Source organism: Vidua macroura, chromosome 16 (assembly GCF_024509145.1).
Source record: "Vidua macroura isolate BioBank_ID:100142 chromosome 16, ASM2450914v1, whole genome shotgun sequence".
Classification (NCBI taxonomy): Eukaryota; Metazoa; Chordata; class Aves; order Passeriformes; family Viduidae; genus Vidua; species Vidua macroura.
The window spans coordinates 1,191,662-1,212,814 of NC_071586.1; the positions used below are offsets into that span (position 1 = coordinate 1,191,662).

General features: G+C 53.4%; 1 protein-coding gene across 1 annotated transcript in view; it reads right to left on the minus strand.

The window, feature by feature from the left end:
- Positions 1-21,153, minus strand: part of LOC128815364 (ankyrin repeat and fibronectin type-III domain-containing protein 1-like) — a 191,087-nt gene that overhangs the window by 158,109 nt on the left and 11,825 nt on the right. Inside the window, exons 2-3 of the mRNA XM_053992058.1 lie at positions 12,850-13,043; positions 5,915-6,132 (exon numbers count right to left, since the gene is read on the minus strand). Of these exons, the coding sequence (XP_053848033.1) occupies positions 5,915-6,132; positions 12,850-13,043 (412 nt within the window). The remainder of the gene's footprint in view (positions 1-5,914; positions 6,133-12,849; positions 13,044-21,153) is intronic.

Below are 21,153 nucleotides of genomic sequence, written 5' to 3' on the forward strand. Positions count from 1 at the left end.
CTGAGAGATGAGAGATTTTAGTTTGTTACAGTGAAGTGCTATAGAACTCAGGGTTTATGAGACTGTAACACAGATAAGAACTAATAAACATCTGAGTCCCAACAAGAAATACCATCTCGCAATTTAATCCTGACCCTGGCAAAAAGAAGATAAAAACTCCACAGAAAGGCCCAGGTTAGGACCAAAGCCAGCCTGCATATTTTCTTGGAAAATGACATGTCAGTCTCACTAGTATCCACCCTGCAACGACAGCATTGAAATCAAACCCAAAGTCTGGTCCTCAGCAACAAAGCCCTCCCAGTTTCAAGCTCAGGATCCCACATTTTCTGTGTGTCAATTTTAGATTCCTGTGCCTTAAACCTTCCCAGCACTGGGCCCACCTCTCTCACAGCAAACAGAAGAGGCCTCACCCACCCCAGCTCATTCTGATTGTCACAGCCGCCTGGTCCCAGTCTGGCTTTGACAAAGTGGGATGTCTAACACTGTCCCCAACCCCACCAGAACCTCCTCTCTACCAGCATGGCCTGCTGCATTCCCCTACAAACTGCTCCTCTGCTTCCTAATTCCTCCCACAGGAGACATCTTCCTTTGTGTGGGATGCTGAGAGCAGTCCCAGAGCATGCTGTGCTCTTCCCAAGCCATCCCTGCTTTCCTACTGGCACCACAAAGCACCAGCTGGGACATCACAAGCTGCTGTTGTAAATAAAACCACGTTCACCAGAGAAATGAGCCGGGTACGTTTGGGTTTCGAGCTTTGCTGTGCCTGTTCACTCCCACACTAATTTGCAAAGTGGGGTGATTCACAGGGAGCCTCTTCCCGGCTCCCAGGGACTGCTCTCCAGGGAATGAGTCGCTCTCTGGCTCCAGCAACACGTTATTTATCAGGTTTGGGTTTTTCTGCTGAGCACTCAGTGAGCAACAGTCAGCAAGTGAGCAATGTGTAGAGGAGGGGCTGGGCACAGGAGTGATGCACAGAGCTCAAACATCACCTGCCTTTGCAATTACCCCCCTCAGGCAGTCACTGCCACTCTGCTCTGGGAGCTGAGGCAGTCTGTGTGGAGCTCCAGGATGGCTCTCATCACTCTGCTCCTCCTCCTCACCAAGCACAGCTGACCTGCCTCTCACATGGTCATTTTTTCAACCCAGAGCAGCTGTGGCTGCCCCACCCCTGGTAGTATCCAAGTCCAGATTGGACAGGGCTTGGAGCAACCTGGGGTAGTGGAAGGTGTCCCTGCTCTTGGCAGGGGTTGGGATGAGATAGTTTTTAGGGCTCCTTCCAAACCAAACTACCTTAGCATTCTATGATTCTATTTTTATATACGTATTTCTTTTTTTATCACACTGAACTACAGACACAGCCAGGAATCTTCTGTCTGCTTGCTGATCCATTCTGAAATTAAGTATGGGAGTGCACGGTTCATAGCAGTCAGAACAGAACCCAGTAAAATACAGCAAGGAGAGAGGTACCACCAGCACAGAGAGAGTGGGATTTCACTGGACCAGAGGGATCATGGCAGGGTGACATGACCTTCCTGTCACCATAAACATCACCCCAGAGCCTCTAGCACTGGCTGCACACAGGACACAACAGGCTGCACCCAGCAGGCTTGGGGAGGTCCCTACACACTTAGGAATGAGACCAAACCATTAGGATAATGCACAGTTGGGTTCCACCAAGGTCCTACCTTGTCTCCAGCTCACCTGGCACCCAAAACCCAGACCAGGATAATCACAGCCCATGGACTGGTGCTGCTCTGGGGTGAGGCAGTTTCTGCACTCCTCAACATCACGGAAGTGACAACCAGGGACAGGAGGCATTTCTGGGTTGATCATTATTCATTGGAATAGGAAAACCTGGACAGGTACCTGTCAGCTAGTGCCAGCCCAGGTGTTGTCAGTGACTCCAGTGAGCACCAGGTGTGACCAGGTCTCTGCCACACAGTGAGTTCCTCCCCTCACTGCCTCCCTTCCCAGGCTCTGCTATCCCAATCCACCCCTCTCTGTCATCATCGCTTTGTCATGCAGGGATTTCCTCTGCTCAACTCATCTGTAGAACTCCCAAGACAAACAGAGTCTAAGTGTTTCCTGCAGGGCACAGACATTTCATATCAAAATCACTGCCTGGAAAAATACCATACACAAATAATAATAATTAAAAAATAAATTAGTGCATGAGAGTACAGAGTAAAATTAATTAGTGCAGAGGCAGGAAAGCAATAAAACCTTGAGTCACCTACTTGAAACCTGCAGGAACTACAGCGAGCAGAAGTGCCAGGGCAGCTGGGGCAGCATCAGGGATGCCATGGCAATGCCAAGGGCTGCTCTCCTCCACCTCCACTGCACAAACTGGGCAACTCCTCCGTGATGCTCAGAGAGCAGCACATCATTTCAGAGCAGCAGAGGGGTCAGGGTAGAGACCTCAAACCAAGCTGGGTCAGCATGTGAGACCCCAGGCACTGCTGGCTCTTCCTCTTCAGAGGCAGCAGGGTCTGTGCCATAACACCACAAAACGAGTGGGCAATGCCAGAACGACTGGCCTAGATACAGAGAACTTGAAATTCCCATAGGGAAAAGGGAAGAGGACAATTCCCTCAGAGCCCTGCTGCACTCTGCACTGACTGTCCCAGTCACACCCAATCCCACCACAAAGAGTGACTCAGCCCTGGTGACCTCTTTTAATACTCCATAAGGTTAATGCTGAGTTTAACAGGGTTAATTCTGCCTTTAATGACCAGTTTTCCAGTGAAGGCAAGGAGATCAGCACAGTCTGTAACTCAGCCATGTCTCGCTTCTCCTCCCCCGACAAGGGACACTGCAGAAGGTCCCATCCCTACTCCTACAGCCCATCTCAGGAGCCAGCTGGGCCCAAAACCAAAACAGTCCCTTGGCCATCACCGAGTGACCCCAAACAACATGCCCAAGGCCTCAGAGCACAGTCCCAGCCTGGCCACGGTCGTTGTCTCTGTCACAGCTGGAGTGACTGGCACAAGGCAGGGGATCCGAGTGAGAGACAGATGTCAAAAGCAATCAGCTGCTCCCCTGTCTCCAAGGCAGGAATGCTGACAGCACTACAGGCCTTGGAGGAGTTAAAAAGAAAGGCTTATTAGAAAGAAAACTTGTTCTGACAATCACAAAAATTAGAATTAATTTAAAATTCAAATTATGCAAATTCCAGTAATCTGTACGTGCAGATCCATCACACAGCAGAGTGGGACCACAGACACATGTCACTAGCGACATGGCTGGAGAAATGCCACCCTCCCCAGTGCTCTGGGAGGAGGGCAGGTGTGCTGGCCTCTGGCAGGCACGGGAGGAGCGGCTGCTCTGGGACAGTGGAGCCAGGCAGGATTTGCAGGTGCCCCCTTTGCAGTGAAAAATGCTTTGGCAGCCCTGGCAGCATCTAGCATGTCACAGCCTGGGGAGCAGGGAAGCCAGATTCTAGTGTTTTCACATAAATTATAGCAAATTCTCCCTTGGACAAGCTCGGGTGCCCATGACCAGCACAAAACCCTTGTCAGGCAGCACCTAATCATGTGGATGTGAGGTGGCCTCACAGCACTGGATGCATGTGGGCAGCAGGTCTGCCCAGTCACCATCCACCTGTCATAGGAGAGTCCCACCCAAAGACTCAAGAGCCTCTCCCCTCTCTCAGCAATTCCCAAAATTCCATTTTTGGGGAAATTTAAAACCAAGCCAGCAGCTGCATCACACAGCAAAGGTGGTTCAGACTGTCAGCATGGAAAGAGCAAAGTCAGAAATCAACATTACAGGCTGGGGAAGTGCAACAGCCCAGAAAAATGAATCCAGCTTCTTCCTAAAAGATGAGGCACTGACATGGCAAATCGTGCTCTCTCCTGTACTGCTGTGCCATGCATGAGGAGAGCAGATCCCACCTGACAGCAATTCCTCCCCCAGCGAGGGCTGGCAGAGCCGGTGTCATGCAGGGCCAGGGCACAACACCAGCCCAGAGGAAGCTGCAACACCTCCAGCACAGAGATGGAAACTAACTGACCCAGCCCTGGGAGGATACAGAGCCCAGAACTGTTCTTGGAAATAATTTCCTCAGCTTGGCAGGATCTGTTCTTTGAACTTACAAACCCAGCTCTGGGGCTGTGTCAGGAATGCTGGTCCTGTACTGGCCCAAGCCTCAGCCAAGCGCTGCCAGTTCACCTTCCTCCACACTTTCTGCTTCTGCTGAAGGGCCCTCTGGAAGCCCTTTCCAAGTAGGACGAGTCTGCTTTTCTCAGCAGGTCTCACAAGGTCAGAGCCCATGGCTAAGTCTACAGCAACAACTTTTACATTGGAATGAGCCAGAAATTATTTAGCAACGAAAAAAAATCCATATTCCCACATTCTACAAAAAATCTGCTCTGTTCCTTGACAGACAGCCAGCTCTGTGGGTACACCAAGGAAAGCTAAAGGTCCCCAAAACCTGAGTAAGTCAAAGGCCAAATCAAACTGACCACAGACAGCACAGAGAGGTGCTGGCATGGCACCAAGCAGGGAGGGACAGGGGGCTGCCCCACAGGAAGCACAGAACCCAGTTCTCTGCAGGTACCAGGACACGGTGCTTAAAACCCAAGTGCTTCCACACCTTTTGTGCCCATCTCTACTGCAGCACAGAGGCTGTGGGGAACAGGTCTCACAGAGATTCTGGAAAAACATCCCCAAAAGACAATGGTCCCCAACATCTCACTGCCCTCCTGTCCCTCCTGGGTACAGCTTGGAGCCACAGATCCAGGCAGACAGAAAAAGCAGACAATTCCTTACCCCACAGCAGGGCCGCCTCATCTTAAACATCTCCAACATCTTTCAGCCGCTCATCAGGTGCCCCATCCTGCTTGTGCTCATCTCCATCCCTGATGTTCTGCAGCAGTTCCCACAGAAAAGGCTCACTGGCAGTGCTGGGACCATGAGCAGCTCCCACAGACGCACCCACTGCTGCCCCCAACTCGCTGTGAGACCAGAGCTGCTCTGCTGGGGCAGAAGTGGTGGCTTACATCCAGCAATGCAGGCACAAGCAGCGAGGGTGAGCCCCCAGACCCACAACACCCAGCTGTGACACTGCCCAGGTGCACCAGGAGAAACCCCCAGAGGTGTGGCCCCAGAGGGACCAGTCTTTCTTCTGGGGCAGAGGAAGTCTGTGCTCCCAGGGTCCCAGCAGAAGTGTTTGTGCACAGTTTGGGGCAGGTGAGCTGTACTGCCTCAACTTGTTCCCTGCTCCATTCCCATTGTACCGGCTCGCTCAGCCATTGCCAATCAACACCGAGTGCTTCTCATCCCCCCGGCACCCGAGCCCTCATTACAACCCTGAGCCGCTAACGAGACGGGGGAAGGACATCCGAACCCCGGAGTTCGGTGTCTCTGGGAAAGAGAAGAGGCAGAGCCCATGAAATATTGATCAGAGGCTCCCACAGCTGCGGTGCAGCCCCGGCACATCCCTGCTGTCCTACCACCAGGAGCTCCCGAGGGCCAGGAAGGTCTGAGCTGCCCCAGGGACTCGGTGCTGGCTCCTTGTTGCCCCAGCCCCTCACTGCTGGCCCCTGGCAAACATTTGGGAAGGTGCACTTCCTCACAGACAAAAATCTGAGGACAGGAAAACTCATTTCCTCCTTTCAGCCTTGTTCCATGCTTTGGACAACAGTGCTCAGAGTCCAGGCCCTCATGCCACTCATCACCTGGCTGAGCAGCAGCCGCCCTGAGCCCCTCGGGAGCTGGGGGGACAGGACCCCCAGGAGAGGGGCTCTGTCACAGGCTGGGCAAAGCCGAGCTGCCGCCACCATCTGCTCCACCACTCTGGAGCAGCCTCTCTGTTGTTTTACTAATGTTGGGCACAAAAATAGCTCTCCAAGATGTCAGTGTTTTTGGGAAGCCGCGTGCGTGTGAGCGTGGGCGGCCAGAGGCCGATACTCACGAACTGCCGCCGCAGCTTGGTCCTGACGCGCTCGGCCTTGCTCTCGGCCGGGTGCACGGTGTAACCCAGCGAGCCCAGGTGGTTGTCCACAGACAGGCTCTTCCTCATGTAGAAGGAGCGGGTGCGGAAGTAGCTGAACGGGGCGTCCTCCACGGCCGTGCCGAGCTGGGGGGCCCTGGGGGGCTCCGAGCAGTCATCCTCCAGCCGCCAGGCCTCCCCTGCAGAGGAAAAGATGTGTCCCCATCAGAGCATGACCCAGACATGTCCTACCCCCAGAGCCAGCTCTGGGGATGCTCAGAGGGCATCCCTGGACCCCCCTCTGGCCATCCCACAGCTGCAGGGTACAGATGCTGTACAGAAAGCAGGTCCTGCCGACAAATCCCCACGTACCCCTGCCCCAGGCAACAGCCCCTGCACTCAACCTGCCCAGGAACCCACAGTCCCCACCATCTCCTGGCAGGAATCAGTCAAATACAGTTCAAATCATGGAATGCTTTTTGTTGGAAGGTAGCTTAAAGCTCATCTCGTTCCAACCTCCTGCCATGGGCAGGGACACTTTCCACTTCATCAGGTTGCTCCAAGCCCTGTCCAGTCTGGCCTTGAAGTCTTGCTTTGTGAATGGGAAAAATGAGGCATCACAGGTGTTACAAACGACAAAATTATTTACTGCCATCTCCTCCTGCAGAAAAAAACCTAAAACCCATTATGGCACAGCCAGGAGCAAATCAACAGCCCCATGAAGGACAGAAGCCAGACCTCCTTTCCCCACCTGCCCGTCGCCAGCAGCAACAGGATGCAGCAGTGCAGGGCTGAGAGCCCCAGGGACAGACCTCACTAACACTGCCACAGTGGTGACAGTGGGAGAGCACAGTTGGCACCATGCAGGGCTGGTGATCCCAGGGTAGGACTGGCCACATTTCATTGCAACAAAAGGGAAAAACAGCAAAACAACAGGAGATGTTTCCAGAATATCACTGCTGCACTCTTTTCCCTTCAGCTCAGATTGTCGCCGGCTTTTTGTTGCCAATCTCCTCTTTACATCTGGAGCTTGCCCTGCCTCCTCCCCTCAGCCAAAATAACTGCTCTAGCCATGACAAACAATCAATAAAAGCCTCACTCTTGAAAACCTTCTCAATTACTAGCCCAAAAGGGCATCTCACTGCCTCCAGGGGCTCTCCCCCTCCTGCAGCCGCTTACCAAGGCAACATCCTTTGCCTCTCATTTCTGAAAAAGCCAGCACCTTCGAGCATGAACAACCAGGATCCCAGTACACCAGGGCTGAGGAGCAAAACACTTCTGGGGTTTAAAGCAGATAATGGCCCTAAGCCCCAGTTCAGCAGTGCAGTCCAGTTTACCCGGCAAGGCTGTGGGGTTTACATGGAATATGGTGAGACACAGGCTGGACTACAAGCCACCAGAAGAGGAACCACCTACACACACTGCCAGAGGACAGGATTAGATTGGACATTAGGAAGGAATTCTTCCTTGTGAGGGTGGGCAGGCCCTGGCACAGGGTGCCCAGAGAAGCTGTGGCTGCCCCTGGATCCCTGGAAGGGTCCAAAGCCAGGATGGACAGGGCTTGGAGTGACCTGGGATAGTGGGAGATGCCTCTGCTCATGACAGAGGGTGGAACAAGATTATCTTGAAGGTCCCTTCCAACCCAAACCCAAACCATTCCATGAAAGAGGCAACCCAGAGCACAGCACTCTGAGCATCATGTAGATTTTTCCTCCCCTACTTTCAATTTACTAAGCTGCTGCTGCTCCTCTCCAAATGTCACCTCACACAACACAGGAACTGCTGTTTGAAAGCTGTGATTATTCCATGCACAAACACGTCAATCGGAGGCAGATTCAGACTGCCATTGTGAGATAGCATCGCTCTGGGAGCGCAGCAGGGAACACTGGCACAGAGAGCAGGGGACATGCAGGGAAATGGCACATGAAAGGAGGAGCATGCCCCCGATGCTCACCTGAGATGGCCCAACCACTGCCTGTGCCATCCTGTGCCCTCGAGATTGTCCCCTCCCAGCCCCACAGGTCACCCAGACTGTTCTGCTGCCCTAAGCAAGGAGGGCCAAGGCCATGTGCTGAATGAGGGAAAGGACTCACCTGCTGTACCCATGCCTCTGTGCAGGGCACCTCACCCAAGGATGAGGAGTTGGGTTTCAAATCCTACAGAGCAGCTGGGCCTCATCTGCTCTCACTAATCCCAGTTCCCCAAGGATTTTGCAGCTTTTGGTCTTGTCTCTCACCTATAGGAGCTGCATTCTCCAGCAGGAGCTGGCCTGCCCAAGGGGTGATCCTCACCAAACTGGGTCCTTCTTCCCTGCACACAGGGAGCCACCACAGGACCTTGTCTACCCCAAAATGCTTTTCTACCTGCTGAAGGAGCTTGTCCTGATTGCTACCAAAGAATAAATCAATGATCAAGTCCAGAACAGTCAGAAGGGGAAGATCAAGAAGTCAGAGAATCACAGACTGGCTTGGGCAGGAAGGGAAATAAAAGCTCATCGTGTTCCAACCCCTGCCACAGGCAGGGATATCACTCACTAGATCAGGTTGCTCAGGGTCCCATCCAACCTGGAGAGGAAATGCCAGGAACAGAAGCAAGCCCACAGACTGGAGGCCAACAATCCTCATGCTCTTGTGTCTTGGAGCTGCTCACCCCTCTGTCACTCAGAGCTGTTATGAATAAATCTAGGGTTTAACCATTTGTTTGTATGTTTAACCATTTGTCTGTTTACTCCACAGCTGGAAATTGTTTGTATGTTTAATCATTTATCCACTTATTCCACAGTTCGAAAGTTCGCTTGAGTGTATTCACTAATTCTACCCCTGTTCGTATCTTCCCTACATGATGTATTTGCCCCTATGCCCAGTTCACACTCTGGTTGTACTCCTCAAGTTTCGATATTTCTCCCTGATGATAACCCCTTTGTTAGAACCCTTTGTACCCAGTAAGTTGAACCCTCTTTGTCCCCTGCATGGTGTCGGGTAACTCAGCCGCTGCTCCCTGAGGTGACTTCCTGATTCCCAGAAGGCCTAGTGTCTATTGCATGTTAATTGCCAGACCCCAGCAGTGGACCAAAACTGGACTCAGACCACAAACCAAAGTAGGGACTGCACAACAATCCACATCTACGGGATAGGAAAGTCTCAAAGAATCCGAGAAAGCCTTCAACACCCCTGGAGCTGGTCGCCATGACTTGAGAGAGGTCCAAATGAAGTAAACCCCTTAGAGGAAGAAGCCACAAGTGGATTCTTTGGACGTATCCTCCGAGGGTGAAGACTCCAACCCTGCCGTAACGGACAGGATTCTCTACCCCTCCTCTGGGACGCTGACTCACCTGGGAGTGGCGGCAGCATCGCGAACCCCGTACCCCACCCCCTTAGGCTATCTTTTAATAAAGGCCTTATCAAGAAAGGAGCACAAGGTCTCCTGGTCCTTTTATTCACTTCAAGAGCTCTGCCCTCAACATCAGCACCTCTGTAAGATCTTCTGACCCATCTCTTTGGGCGTGACAGTAACAATTCCTGCAAACCCTTTTTTCTTTCTGAATTTGAGGTGTTGGGGAGGACACACATCAAAGGATGGAGGGGACAGCAAGGACAGTGCCTCTCCAGCACCTCCTCTACAAGCAGAAGAAAAATTAATGCCAGGGTCCTGGTCTAAGCTCAAATCCAGCTGCTTCCATGTGGTTTCTTTATTTTCCTCCCATGGGCACAAATTCCAATAAACTCACCCCAACCATGCTACAAGTTAACTTCTTCCCAGACCCACAGCAGGGCATGGAGCCAACTCCTGAAGAGCTCTGCCTGTTGCCTGACAGACAAGGGAGAGTGGAGGCAGGGAAGTGCTCCAGAGTTGTCTGCTCCTTCCAGGTGCAAGAGGAGGGAACTGCAAGGACCAGGCACGTAAACCATGCAGGGAGTTTCTGTGCAGGCTGCAGCTGAGGGCTGCAGCTGGTCAGAGGCCGAGAAGCCCCTGCCTGCTGTAGAAGGAAGAGGTGAGAGAGCAAAGGAGAGCTTTTCCTCAGTCCCACTCCTAAATCTTCACAGGGGAACAAGAGATGAGAAGCAACAGGCAGCTCATTGCTCTGTGCCACCAGGATGTGAGAGACCTCCTGGCAGACTGATGTGTGACACCCAAGGGATAATGGCTTGGACAAGGCAGGCACTGTCCCTATCCAATCAAGCCCCATTTGTGCTTGTCTTCTCCTCTCTAGGACTTGTAGCCATAAGGATTTGGGGTTAATCCTGGAGCAGCTCCAGGCAAGGAGTTGAAGAATATAGGACGGAGAGGAAGAGCCCATAGCCTGTCCCAGCTGACCACAGCACTGTTATGGGTATCCTGCAGGGGAAAAACAAAACCAGACCAGCAGGAAACCCAGACCTGCTGACCAGCCCAGCCAGTTCCTGAGCTCATGGAATGAAGTGGAACGTTGTTTTGAAGGGAAAGAAGGGCTCTGGGAGGCTCAGCAGCCACAGGCTCAGCTCTTCTGCCCATCTGCAGGGCCCCAGATCCCCACCAGGCACCTTGACGTCCTCACAAGGACCTGCAGAGGAGCTGTGGTGCCACAGCAAGACAACCTCCTGTGACCTCCCGTCAAGTGCCAGGGCACATCCCTCCTCCAGTGCTGCCATACTGGAACCATAGGACACAAAGGAAAAGGTTGAGGAACATGTCCCAGTGGGCAGATGAGGATGTCACATCTCATCCACGCCAGACATAATCACTTCTTCCATCTTGCTTGGGCCATCTGGTCATGACCCCCAAAACAGCAGCAAGCAGAGTGTGGTTCCTCCCCAGAGCTGTGAACTCTCCCTGAAGATGAGCTCATCACCTCTCCCAAGGACAGCCCTGCTCCTGCCATGTCCCTGTGCATGAGCCTCTTCCTGAGCTGGTTTTGGTCCTGGGTCCCCCCACCTTGAATGGGGAGTGGTGGTACCTGCTCACAGAAAATTCATCACTTCTTTAGGGAAAGGACCTTATCTGACAATCCCAGGATGGTTTGGGCTGGAAGGGACCTTAAAGCTCATCTCATTCCACCCCCTGCAATGGGCAGGGACACCTTCCACTATCCCAGGCTGCTCCAAGCCCTGTCCAACCTGGCCTTGGACACTTCCAGGGATCCAGGGGTAGCCACAGCTTTCTGGGCAACCTGTTCCAACTTCTCTCCATCCTGATACCCAGCAGCCCAGCTCTTTTTCATAAATCCTTATGGGAATCCTGCATTCCTGGTCAGCATCCCAGGGATTGTTAACCTGCAGCACCGCATGCTGTTCCATTCCCTTCGTGCTGTCCAAATGTCCCACCCTGCCAGCAGTGCCATCTCTTCTTTTTCTCCTCTGAGACATCATCCTGACAGCCTTCATAAGGAAATAATTAGCAGTTCCTAATTGAGCCAGGAAAACAACGTGGGAGAATCTGGACTGAAAACAACACACACATTCATCCACTGCTCTGGCTGTGGAGGGAGCCCTCCAGTCTCCATGGGTTTTCCTACTCCTTCTCCTCTTGGCATCCCCGGCCCCTTCCAGCCACGAACAAAGATCTTAAGCACTTCTTACGTGTACTCAGAGTTTCCATGGCTCCTGCTGTGCAGGGAGGGATGTGCACAGGCTTTGCTCCAGGACGGCTGTTTCATGGAGCACAAGCCTGTCTGCACTCCCAGGACAAAAGGTGTCTGCAGCAGAAGGCGAGGTGTTTGCAGTGGGTCTGACCCACATGGCAACATCACCCCACAGTCTCACACCAGCATCCCACTCCCTTCCTTCACCTCCAGCACAGCTCACTGGAAGCACCAACAGAGCAAATGGGGACCTGTAGGTGTGCAAGGGAGCTCTGCATGTCATGTCCTTCGTGGTGGAGCCTACACAGCTTTCCCACAGGTTTCCTCCCATTCCAAGACCCACTCTAACAATTTGAAGGACCGAAGGAAAACCCACGGGTCCCACACATGGAAGCAGTGGCTCAGGTGCTGCAGGACACCCAGGAGCTCTGTCACGACAAGAGTGGCAGGAAGGGTTCAGCGATGTGCAAAGATCCGCTCTGTGCACAACTTTTGGGAAAATTAGTAGTACCAGGAAATGAAATGCAGCCTGCAAAGCATCAAAATTAATCCAGGGTTTGGACAGCTGCTCTGCTGAGCAACACAGGGCTCTGACTGTGAGAGAGATAATTTTAAAAAACCCATAAAAATAAAAAAATCCAAGGGTGCTGTTTGATGGGAGCTGTTTTATAAGGATTTTATTCAGCACTGGGTTGTCAGCCCTGGCTTCCAGGCTTTATCTTTGTTTCAGTGTTAATAATCCCCATTCCCATCACTTTTATAGTCCCAGCGTGATTCTGCTGGCACCAAAAGCACTGAAACACTTTGGCCATCAGTGGCTTTGCCAATAAACTTGCTCAGAGCAGCTGGCCCAGCAATATTAGTATTTCATCAGGATCAGCATGAGAGTAGAAGAACATGATAAAAATCCTTAGGGCTGACCCAAAGGCCAAAACACAGTGCTAGGCTGGGAGCACAGCAGTGATGTTCCTGCCACCACTCCCGGTGGAGGCCAGCTACAAGCGCCCTGAAGTGACACAGGAAAGAGGCACCTGGGCCTGTTGCATTGGCCAAGGAGGCCCCAGGGTGGTATCTCACCCCAGCACCCTCAGGCAGAAGGCTCCAAGCGTCACCTCTCTACCTGGGGTGGCTTCCAACAACCAGTTCTTCTTTTTCACCAGCATAATATGAAGGATTGGAAAGTTTAAGTATCAAGCTCAAAGAAAGACTCAACCAGGGGCAAAAACCCCAAAAGTTTACCAAGAAGTGCTATTTTCAGAGCAGAATAAATTCCACATGGGCTGGAGTGGAATTTGTGCCCCTGGAGAAGCAGGAAAGCTTTGCTGGGATCCTGTAGGCACAGAGGGGTGGGTGCACTCACCGGCAGAAGGGACCGTGCAGCCTTTCTGGTGCTCGGAGGCCGAGTGCTTCTTGTAGGGCTTCTGCTCCGGCATCGCGTCCCTGTAGGCCGCGGGCTCGAGCAGGGGCAGCCGGCTCAGCACTGGCGACTGCGGGATGCTGGGCAGCGTCCGCGACTTCCCCAGGAGCGGCCGCTGCAGCTTTCTGTCCAGAGACCTGCAGGGACACAGCACGGGACAGGGCGTTCAGAGCTGGGACAGGACACAGGGCACAGGACAGGGCGTTCAGAGCTGGGACAGGACAAAGGACACAGGACAGGGCGTTCAGAGCTGGGACAGGACACAGGGCACAGGACAGGGCGTTCAGAGCTGGGACAGGACAAAGGACACAGGACAGGGCGTTCAGAGCTGGGACAGGACACAGGACACAGGACAGGGCGTTCAGAGCTGGGACAGGACACAGGGCACAGGACAGGGCGTTCAGAGCTGGGACAGGACACAGGGCACAGGACAGGGCGTTCAGAGCTGGGACAGGACAAAGGACACAGGACAGGGCGTTCAGAGCTGGGACAGGACACAGGGCACAGGACAGGGCGTTCAGAGCTGGGACAGGACAAAGGACACAGGACAGGGCGTTCAGAGCTGGGACAGGACACAGGGCACAGGACAGGGCGTTCAGAGCTGGGACAGGACAAAGGACACAGGACAGGGCGTTCAGAGCTGGGACAGGACACAGGACACAGGACAGGGCGTTCAGAGCTGGGACAGGACAAAGGACAGGGCGTTCAGAGCTGGGACAGGACAAAGGACAAAGGACAGGGGTGTTCAGAGCTAGGACAGGACACAGGGCTTTCAGGAGGTGGGAAGGGTCACTCAGGCCAGGACCCCTCTGTGACACGCAGCCCCTGGCTGAACACAGCTATGCCCTTCATGGAGTCATGGAATTGTTCAGGTTGCAAAAGCCTTCTAGGATTAACAAATCCAACCATTACCCCAGCACTAAACCATGTCTCTAAGGGCCACATCCACAGGTCTTTTCAACACTTCCAGGAACAGTGACTCCACCATTGCCCTGGGCAGCCTGTTCTGTGAAGAAATTTTCCCCAAGATCCAATCTAACTCTCCCCTAACAGCACAACCTGAGGCCATTTCCCCTTGTCCTGTCCCCGTTCCCTGGGAGCAGAGCCCGACCCCCCTGACTGTCCCCTCCTGTCAGGAGTCGTGCAGAGCCACAAGGTCCCCCCTGAGCCTCCTTTTCTCCAGGCTGAGCCCCTTCCCAGCTCCCTCAGCCCCTCCTGGTGCTCCAGTCCCTTCCCAGCTTTGTTCCCTTCCCTGGACATGCCCCAGCCCCTCCGTGTCTGCCTTGTCGTGAGGATCTCAGAACTGACCCCAGGACTGGAGGTGCCTCAGCAGTGCCCAGCACAGGGGACAGTCACTGCCCTGGGCCTGTGGCCACATCACGGGTGGTACAGGCCAGGTGTCACTGGCCTCTTGCCCACCTGGGCACACCTGGCTCAGAACCACACTCCACTCTCTGTTAGCAAAGCTGCTTCTGTGCCAGTGAAGCCTTCTCCCCTGGCCAGGTACTGTAACCAGGATTAGCATCTTGAGCTGCAAGGCACAACCAGAACAAAAAGAATTCAAGATCCCAGCCCACCTCAAAACTCCCAGATAATCTGAATTAACCAAATAAGGAAACCAGACAGTTCAAGACTGAAGGGATAAAAATTTCCTTTGAGACAGTAAAACCCCCATTGAACACCATCCACAGCACCAGAAAGGGATTTGAGGTAGAAAACAGGTCACTGGCAAGTACTAGGGAAGGTCCAGACTCCAGCAAGCCAGGCTCACACAGCTGGTACTGCAGAGGTCTCCAGAGTGTCATGGAACATGTAGAAACATAAATTCAATGTCTCTGTGAGGTCAAAACTCAACTGAGTTTGATGCTGGGGCTCCAAATCTGCCGGGGTGACCAGGACACACCCCCACGTGTCAGCATGACCACGCACAGCCACGCATCCCAAAGCCCAGCGGCAGCCCACGCCCACAGGGGCACAGGAGAGTGGCACCCTCCTCCTGCTCCAGCCCGTCCCCACCTGGGCATGGTCCCCAGGTGCCCTCCTCGGGGACGACACTGGCCCCAGTGGTGCTCCAAGGAACCCAGAAATGCAATAAAAAGGAACAGAGCCCAGCACTGTTGTGGGGTGTCCTGTGCTGAAGGTTACCCCAAGGCTGTCCCTTGTCCCCTGCTTTCACAAAACCCACAGCTGAGCTCAAACGAGCTCCCCAGCACACCCCAAGGCTGTTCCAAAATAACAGAACCACTGAATGTTTTGGGTTGGAAAGGACCTTAAAGATCATATTCCAACACCCTGCCATGGGCAAATCTCATAATGAATGGTACAGTTCACTCAAATTTCTATCTAGAACTCAATTCTTCACTGCTTATGCTCATTTCTTCTTGTGCCAATATTAACCTTTAGCTTAAATAATTATCCCCCCTCTATGGTGTTTGCTCCCATGATTAATTTCCATTATAATGAAGTCCCAGCCCCTTTCTGCCTGCATTTTTCAAGGCTGATTAACGCAAATTCTTTCACTTTCCTCCCAGAAAATTAGCTTTCATTTCCCCACGGATGTTTCCACACCCCTCACTGCCCTCCTTCTCTCTTGGACTCAGCTTTCTCCACCCATCCTGGAGCATCATAGAATCCCAGTTTAGTTTGGGCTGGAAGGAACCTTAAAGCCCATTTCATTCCACCCCCTGCCATGTCCAGGGACACCTTCCACTGTCCCAGGTTGCTCCAAGCTCCGTCCAACCTTGTCTTGGGCACTGCCAGGGATCCAGGGGCAGCCACAGCTGCTCTGGGCACCCTGTGCCAGCGCCTGCCCACCCTCCCAGGGAACAATTCCTGCCCAATATCCCATCCATCCCTGCCCTCTGGCAGTGGGAGCCATTCCCTGTGTCCTGTCCCTCCATCCCTTGTCCCCAGTCCCTCTCCAGCTCTCCTGGAGCTCCTTTAGGTCCTGGAAGGGGCTCTGAGCTCTCCCTGGAGCCTTCTCCTCTCCAGGTGAGCACCCCCAGCTCTCCCAGCCTGGCTCCATAGCAGAGGGGCTCCAGCCCAGTGATCATGCAGACCTGAGCTCCTGATGCAGACAGCAGGGCAACTCCTCTGCCTCCCTGCACGTTCCACCACTAAATTTTATCCTATTTCATGCTCCAGTGCTCAGGGTCACACAGGCAGAGGCCATCGTGCCAAAGCTCCTGAGCCTCAGTGCTGGCCTGTCCCTGGGATGTTTGTCACAACAGCCCTGCACTCCCATGGCAGCAGCTCCCAGTGGTGCCAGTCTGATGTCACTCAGGAGAGCAGGCACAGGGCCAGAGCGGTGCCACAGCCGTGCAGCCACCTCCCAGGGATGGTCACACTGAGCCCTGGGGCACACGGGCTGGGGCAGAGGGCAGGCCCGGGCAGCCCCACACAGCACATCCCCAGAGCAGGGCTGGGCAGCACATTTTGACATTAGGTCAGCAGTTTATTGGTATAAATCAATCACATTCTCTCTCAGTTCCCAGGTGCTGCTGCTCTGCTGCTCTCTGGGGTTGGGGCAGGGACAGCACTGCCCTAGGCCTGGGGCAGCAGTGCCTCAGCTGTGCCCGGCGCTCAGCACTATCCTGCCCACCCCAGGCCCCACGCTTCAGTGGGATCAGCATGGAAACAAGATGTGCCAAGAGATACAAAGCCAGAATTAGCTTCCCAAGCAGTTTCCATTCCAACAGAACATTTGTACATCTCATCGTAACATATTTCACTGGCACAAGGCAACAGGGACAGAGCTTAACACATCGCTCTGCTGCATAAATGAGTTCAAAACATTCCTTTTTCTGTGCATGTAAATCCCAGGATACCTGTGTACAGCTCCATCACCTGCAGAACCCCATTAGCATTTTAGTGCTCCTGTTCCTTTTGTCCTCACAGGGCCACTCACAAGAGTCACATGGGGAAAAAAACCAGAAGAATTCACTCTGTCAGAGAAGCAATTTTCAAGCTATGTATCTTCAGGCAGCGATTTATATTGTCAGAAAAAGCAAAGCAACTAGAAACCTGTTTACCACTGAAATCTGAACTCAAATTCCCAAGCACAATTCAGCTCCATGGATTTACTACCCCACTTGTCATTGTTGAACCACAGCTGGCACACAAGTACCACAAAGCCCCTCGTTCATCCCAGCCCCCCGGTGGGGTGGGGAGGAGAACTGAGAAAAGGTAAAACCCGTGAGTTGAGGTAATAATTGAAATACAGTTGCTGGTGGTGTTTATTATTATTATCATTATTATTGTTGTTGTTATTATTGTAATGGAAATGGAGATAAGAAAAAGAGAGAGAGGAATATAATCCCAGATAGACAAGTGGTGCCCAACCAAAAAGCCCAGCCTGTTCCTCAGCAGCAATAGGCCTCTCCCAGCCAACCCCCCAGTTTCCATACTGGGTATGACATTCCATGGTCTGGAATATCCCTCCCAGTCTTTGTCACCTCCCCAGTGGCAGAGCATGAGAAATGGAAAAGTCCTTGACTTAGGGAGAACATTTTCCAGCAACAACCAAAGCAGCATTGTGTTATCAACGTTGTTCTCATCCTGAATCCAAAACACAGACCTGGACCAGCTCTGGGAAGAAAATGAACTCTATCCCAGCCCAAGCCAGAGCTGGTGCACAGCTCCAGAGCCCTCAGCAGCCACTGCCAGGCAGGACCTGAGAGCACCGGGAAGTCACATTGCATCTCCGTCTGCTTCCCAAGCAGGCGTCCCAGCTGGGTGCTATCAAGGATGCCACATCCCATTAGTAAAAATCCCTGACGGAGTGTAAAGCTCAATTAGAAAAGCCACAATCAACGCTTTACAGCCTATATTTAGCTGCTGTTCGGCATTTCGGTAGGAAGGAGAGCACATAATCGAGTCATGACAGGGGTTGAAAAATCCTCCTGGCTGGGTGTGAGAGCTCAGGCAGGAGCCCAGTGACAGCTCTGTCACTCCAGCCCACAGCCAGACAGGGAAATGTGCCCCAGGGACAGCTGTGGGGCAGGGGTGACCGTGCCAGGCAGGGGGCAAGGCTGCTCCAGCACCCCCAGCCCAGCCACAGCCTGGCCACAGCCCCACACACCCAGCAGAACTCATCTCCAAAGCTGTGCTGTGTCCAGCACCTTCCCCATGGTGATGTCCTTCTCCAATCCACGAAAGAGAGGGGAAGGGCTCAGATAAAGGGAAGGAAGGGAGAAAGAAAAGTTTAATGCAAATTAAAAGCCAGCTCCTGCAGCCCTCCTGCAAGCTGGGAACAAACTGCACACACACCAGCCTCCCCTCCCAGCTCGTTTTTGTGTGAGAGAAGCTGCTCTCCGGAGAGCACTTCCAGCCCAACCCAGAGAGTGTGGAGTCTGCAGCTTCCCAGGGCAGGATGGGGGAGTCACCCCAGCAGCCCCAGCAGAACCCCAACAGCACCAGAGAGAGCAGCAGGAGGAGCAGCTGCTCTCACAATCCAAAAAGTACCCCAATAAGCCTCACTGATTTATATTATTTGCCCAGGAGCAAAGCAAGGAAACCTCCTGCATGTGTCCTGGAAATGCCTGAGGATGGTGACCCTCCAGAGATGTCCCACTCCTGAGAACAGGGAAGCCTTCATCCTGCAACAGCACCCAGTCCCAGCACCTCTGACACAAACCTGAGCAGCCACTGTGCTACTCCCTTCCCTGGGGCAGGCTGCTGCTGGAACACAGCAAGAAGGAGAGGAGGTTAACCTGGGCAGGAAAACCAAGGAGAGAAGGGGGCAGAGCAGCAGGGCAGCAGCTACTCCAGACCTTGCCCACCTGCTCCAGAGCTGTGGCTTGGTGACAGCCATATGCCCTGCGAGGAATGTGTGACGACACTTGCAAGATCCAAGGGGGACAACATGTGCCCCAAAGAGCTCACAGCCCCAAAACTCAAACCAAAGATAGACAGAGTAGACAAAGGGCAGCCCCTCCTCCTGCAGCACCACCCAGCATCCCACAGGTAACTGGAGAGGGCTCCTCTACCCCCTGAGTTAATTAATTCACTAAATCTACCGAGCAAAAGAAGTTGATAAAGCAGAAGGTTTGGGGAAGAACAGCTAAATGTGGTACAGGCTGAGAGGGTGGCAGGGACAGGGGCCAGGAGAGCCCAATTATTGCAGAGGAACAGGTCTCCCAGATCTTCCTAGCCTGTGGTTGCTCACTCACTTCCCAGCCTGCTCCTCCAAGGAGATGTAACTTAGCAACCTGACCTTAAAAACTCGGCAAGGGTTCCATCTGGATTCAGAAAATCAGAGATGTTACAAGCCAGGAGGAGCCATTACCCACCAAACACCCTCCCAAAGCAGGTGGGGTGGGGGGAGGGGGGATGCACAGCCTGAGACCCCTGGCAACGCAAACAATGGCTGCAAAATGGAAACAAATCAACAGAACACCCACATCCATTCCTGAAACAGCTTGTGGAGATGCAGCTGGGTGTGAAAGGTACAGGGGCAGGGATAGATGGGATACTGGGAAGAAATTCTTGGCAGAGGGCTGTTGAGGCCCTGGCACAGGGTGCCCGGAGAAGCTGTGGCTGACCCTGGGTCCATGGAAGTGTCCAAGGCCAGCCTGGACAGGGCTTGGAGCAACCTGGGATAGTGGGAGGTGTCCCTGCCCATGGCAGGGGGTGGGACTGGATGGGCTTTAAGGTTCCTTGCAACCCAAACCCTTCTGGGATTCTGTGAGGTTTCCCCACAGGTCTCAGCTCCAGGGCACAGGATTCACCCTGTCCTGCCATGGTGCCTCACCCCACTCGGTGTCCCAGCCCAGGGCAGACACAGAACTGGCTCCTGCAGGAGGCAGCTGGGGCACCCCACCAGGCTGAGCTGCAGCCAGGCCAGGCCAGCCCAGCCCCCAAAGCCCGAGGCAAGGCACGGCTGTGCCTCTGACCCCCCAGGAATGCATAGTGCTCACTGGGTGTGAGCTCTGCTCTGAGCCACGGGGCTGGGCAGAGATTTGAGCAGGGATCTTCTCCATCCCCACCCTGACAGCAGCAGTAGACAAGCCAACATCTACCTGTAGCTGGTTTCTGCAAAGGGGCTCTGCAGGAGAAGGCAGCAGCAGCAGGAGAGGGGAAGCACAGGAGGCTGTTGTGCATCAGAAGCTCTTTCTGGACAGAAGCTCGAGGCAGCAGCCCCTGGGATGTGCTTCAGTGCAGTCCAACACCCAAAGCAGTGGCAGGACCCCATGGAGGGCAGGGAATGCAGTTTAAGGGGATCACACAGCAGTAGTGAAGCCTAGGGAAGGAGTGTGAGAGGAAGTCAACTGGTAACACACAGAGTAGCCTTGGAAACCAAAGCCTGAGGATTTTGGCAGAGCAGAGCCTTCGCGGGGCATCCTCACCTGTTCAAATCACCAGTTTGCTCTGCAAACCTTAGCAGCTGTGAGCAAACTCGTGAGTCACTGGCACTATTTCCAGTGACCCTGTGGATGACAAAGCCAGAGAAAATCACTGAGAAATCCCTTCGCATTCAAAAAACACCCAAACAAAACACCTTCCTTTCTGGCTGGCTGGTGTATGTGTGTGAAGAGTGGAAAATGAGAGCTGAAACAGAGCATCTTTCATCTGACTGTGAGACAGTTTCAAAGCAAAACAAAACCCAGAACAGCATTCAGTGTGCAAGTTCAGAAAAGGAGAAAACCAACTATGTGAAGCTATAAAAATACCTTCCAGTACTCAGCTGTGAACTGGGAAATACCATGATTTCCACCAGATGCTTTCCAAAAGCTTCTTCTCCTGCCACCTCTCTGACTTGCAGAGCATCTCTGCAGCAGGGCCATCACCCCAGCGCTGAACTAAACACCACTGCCATCCAGGGAATAAGTGCTGCTGTCCCTACAAACTGCATTTTGGTTTGGAGGGGTGTGGGAGGGCAGGACAGGCGGGTCACACACCTCTTGTGCTGAGGGCAGCCCTCAGGAAAACACTTCAGAGCTGCCTGGAGGAGAATTCAGCACCATTCCCTGCTATGAGCCTCCTGTGCCCAAAGCCCAGCCCTGCTCCCAGCACCAAGGACATTGGGAGCCAAGTACCAAATGGCCTTGAAAAGGGCCAGAAGTTCTTTTTGTGGCAGATGCTGCCTGAAAACCCTGAGTTCTTGGGTGTGTGACAGCCGGTGTCACACCAGCCACTGCCCACAGCCTCTCTCCCACCAGGCATTTACCGAGTGCTAAAGAGCTGCTGCTGCTACTCACCCCTGGCACCACGACACCATCCCAGCATGCCAAGCTGGGCAAAGCCATC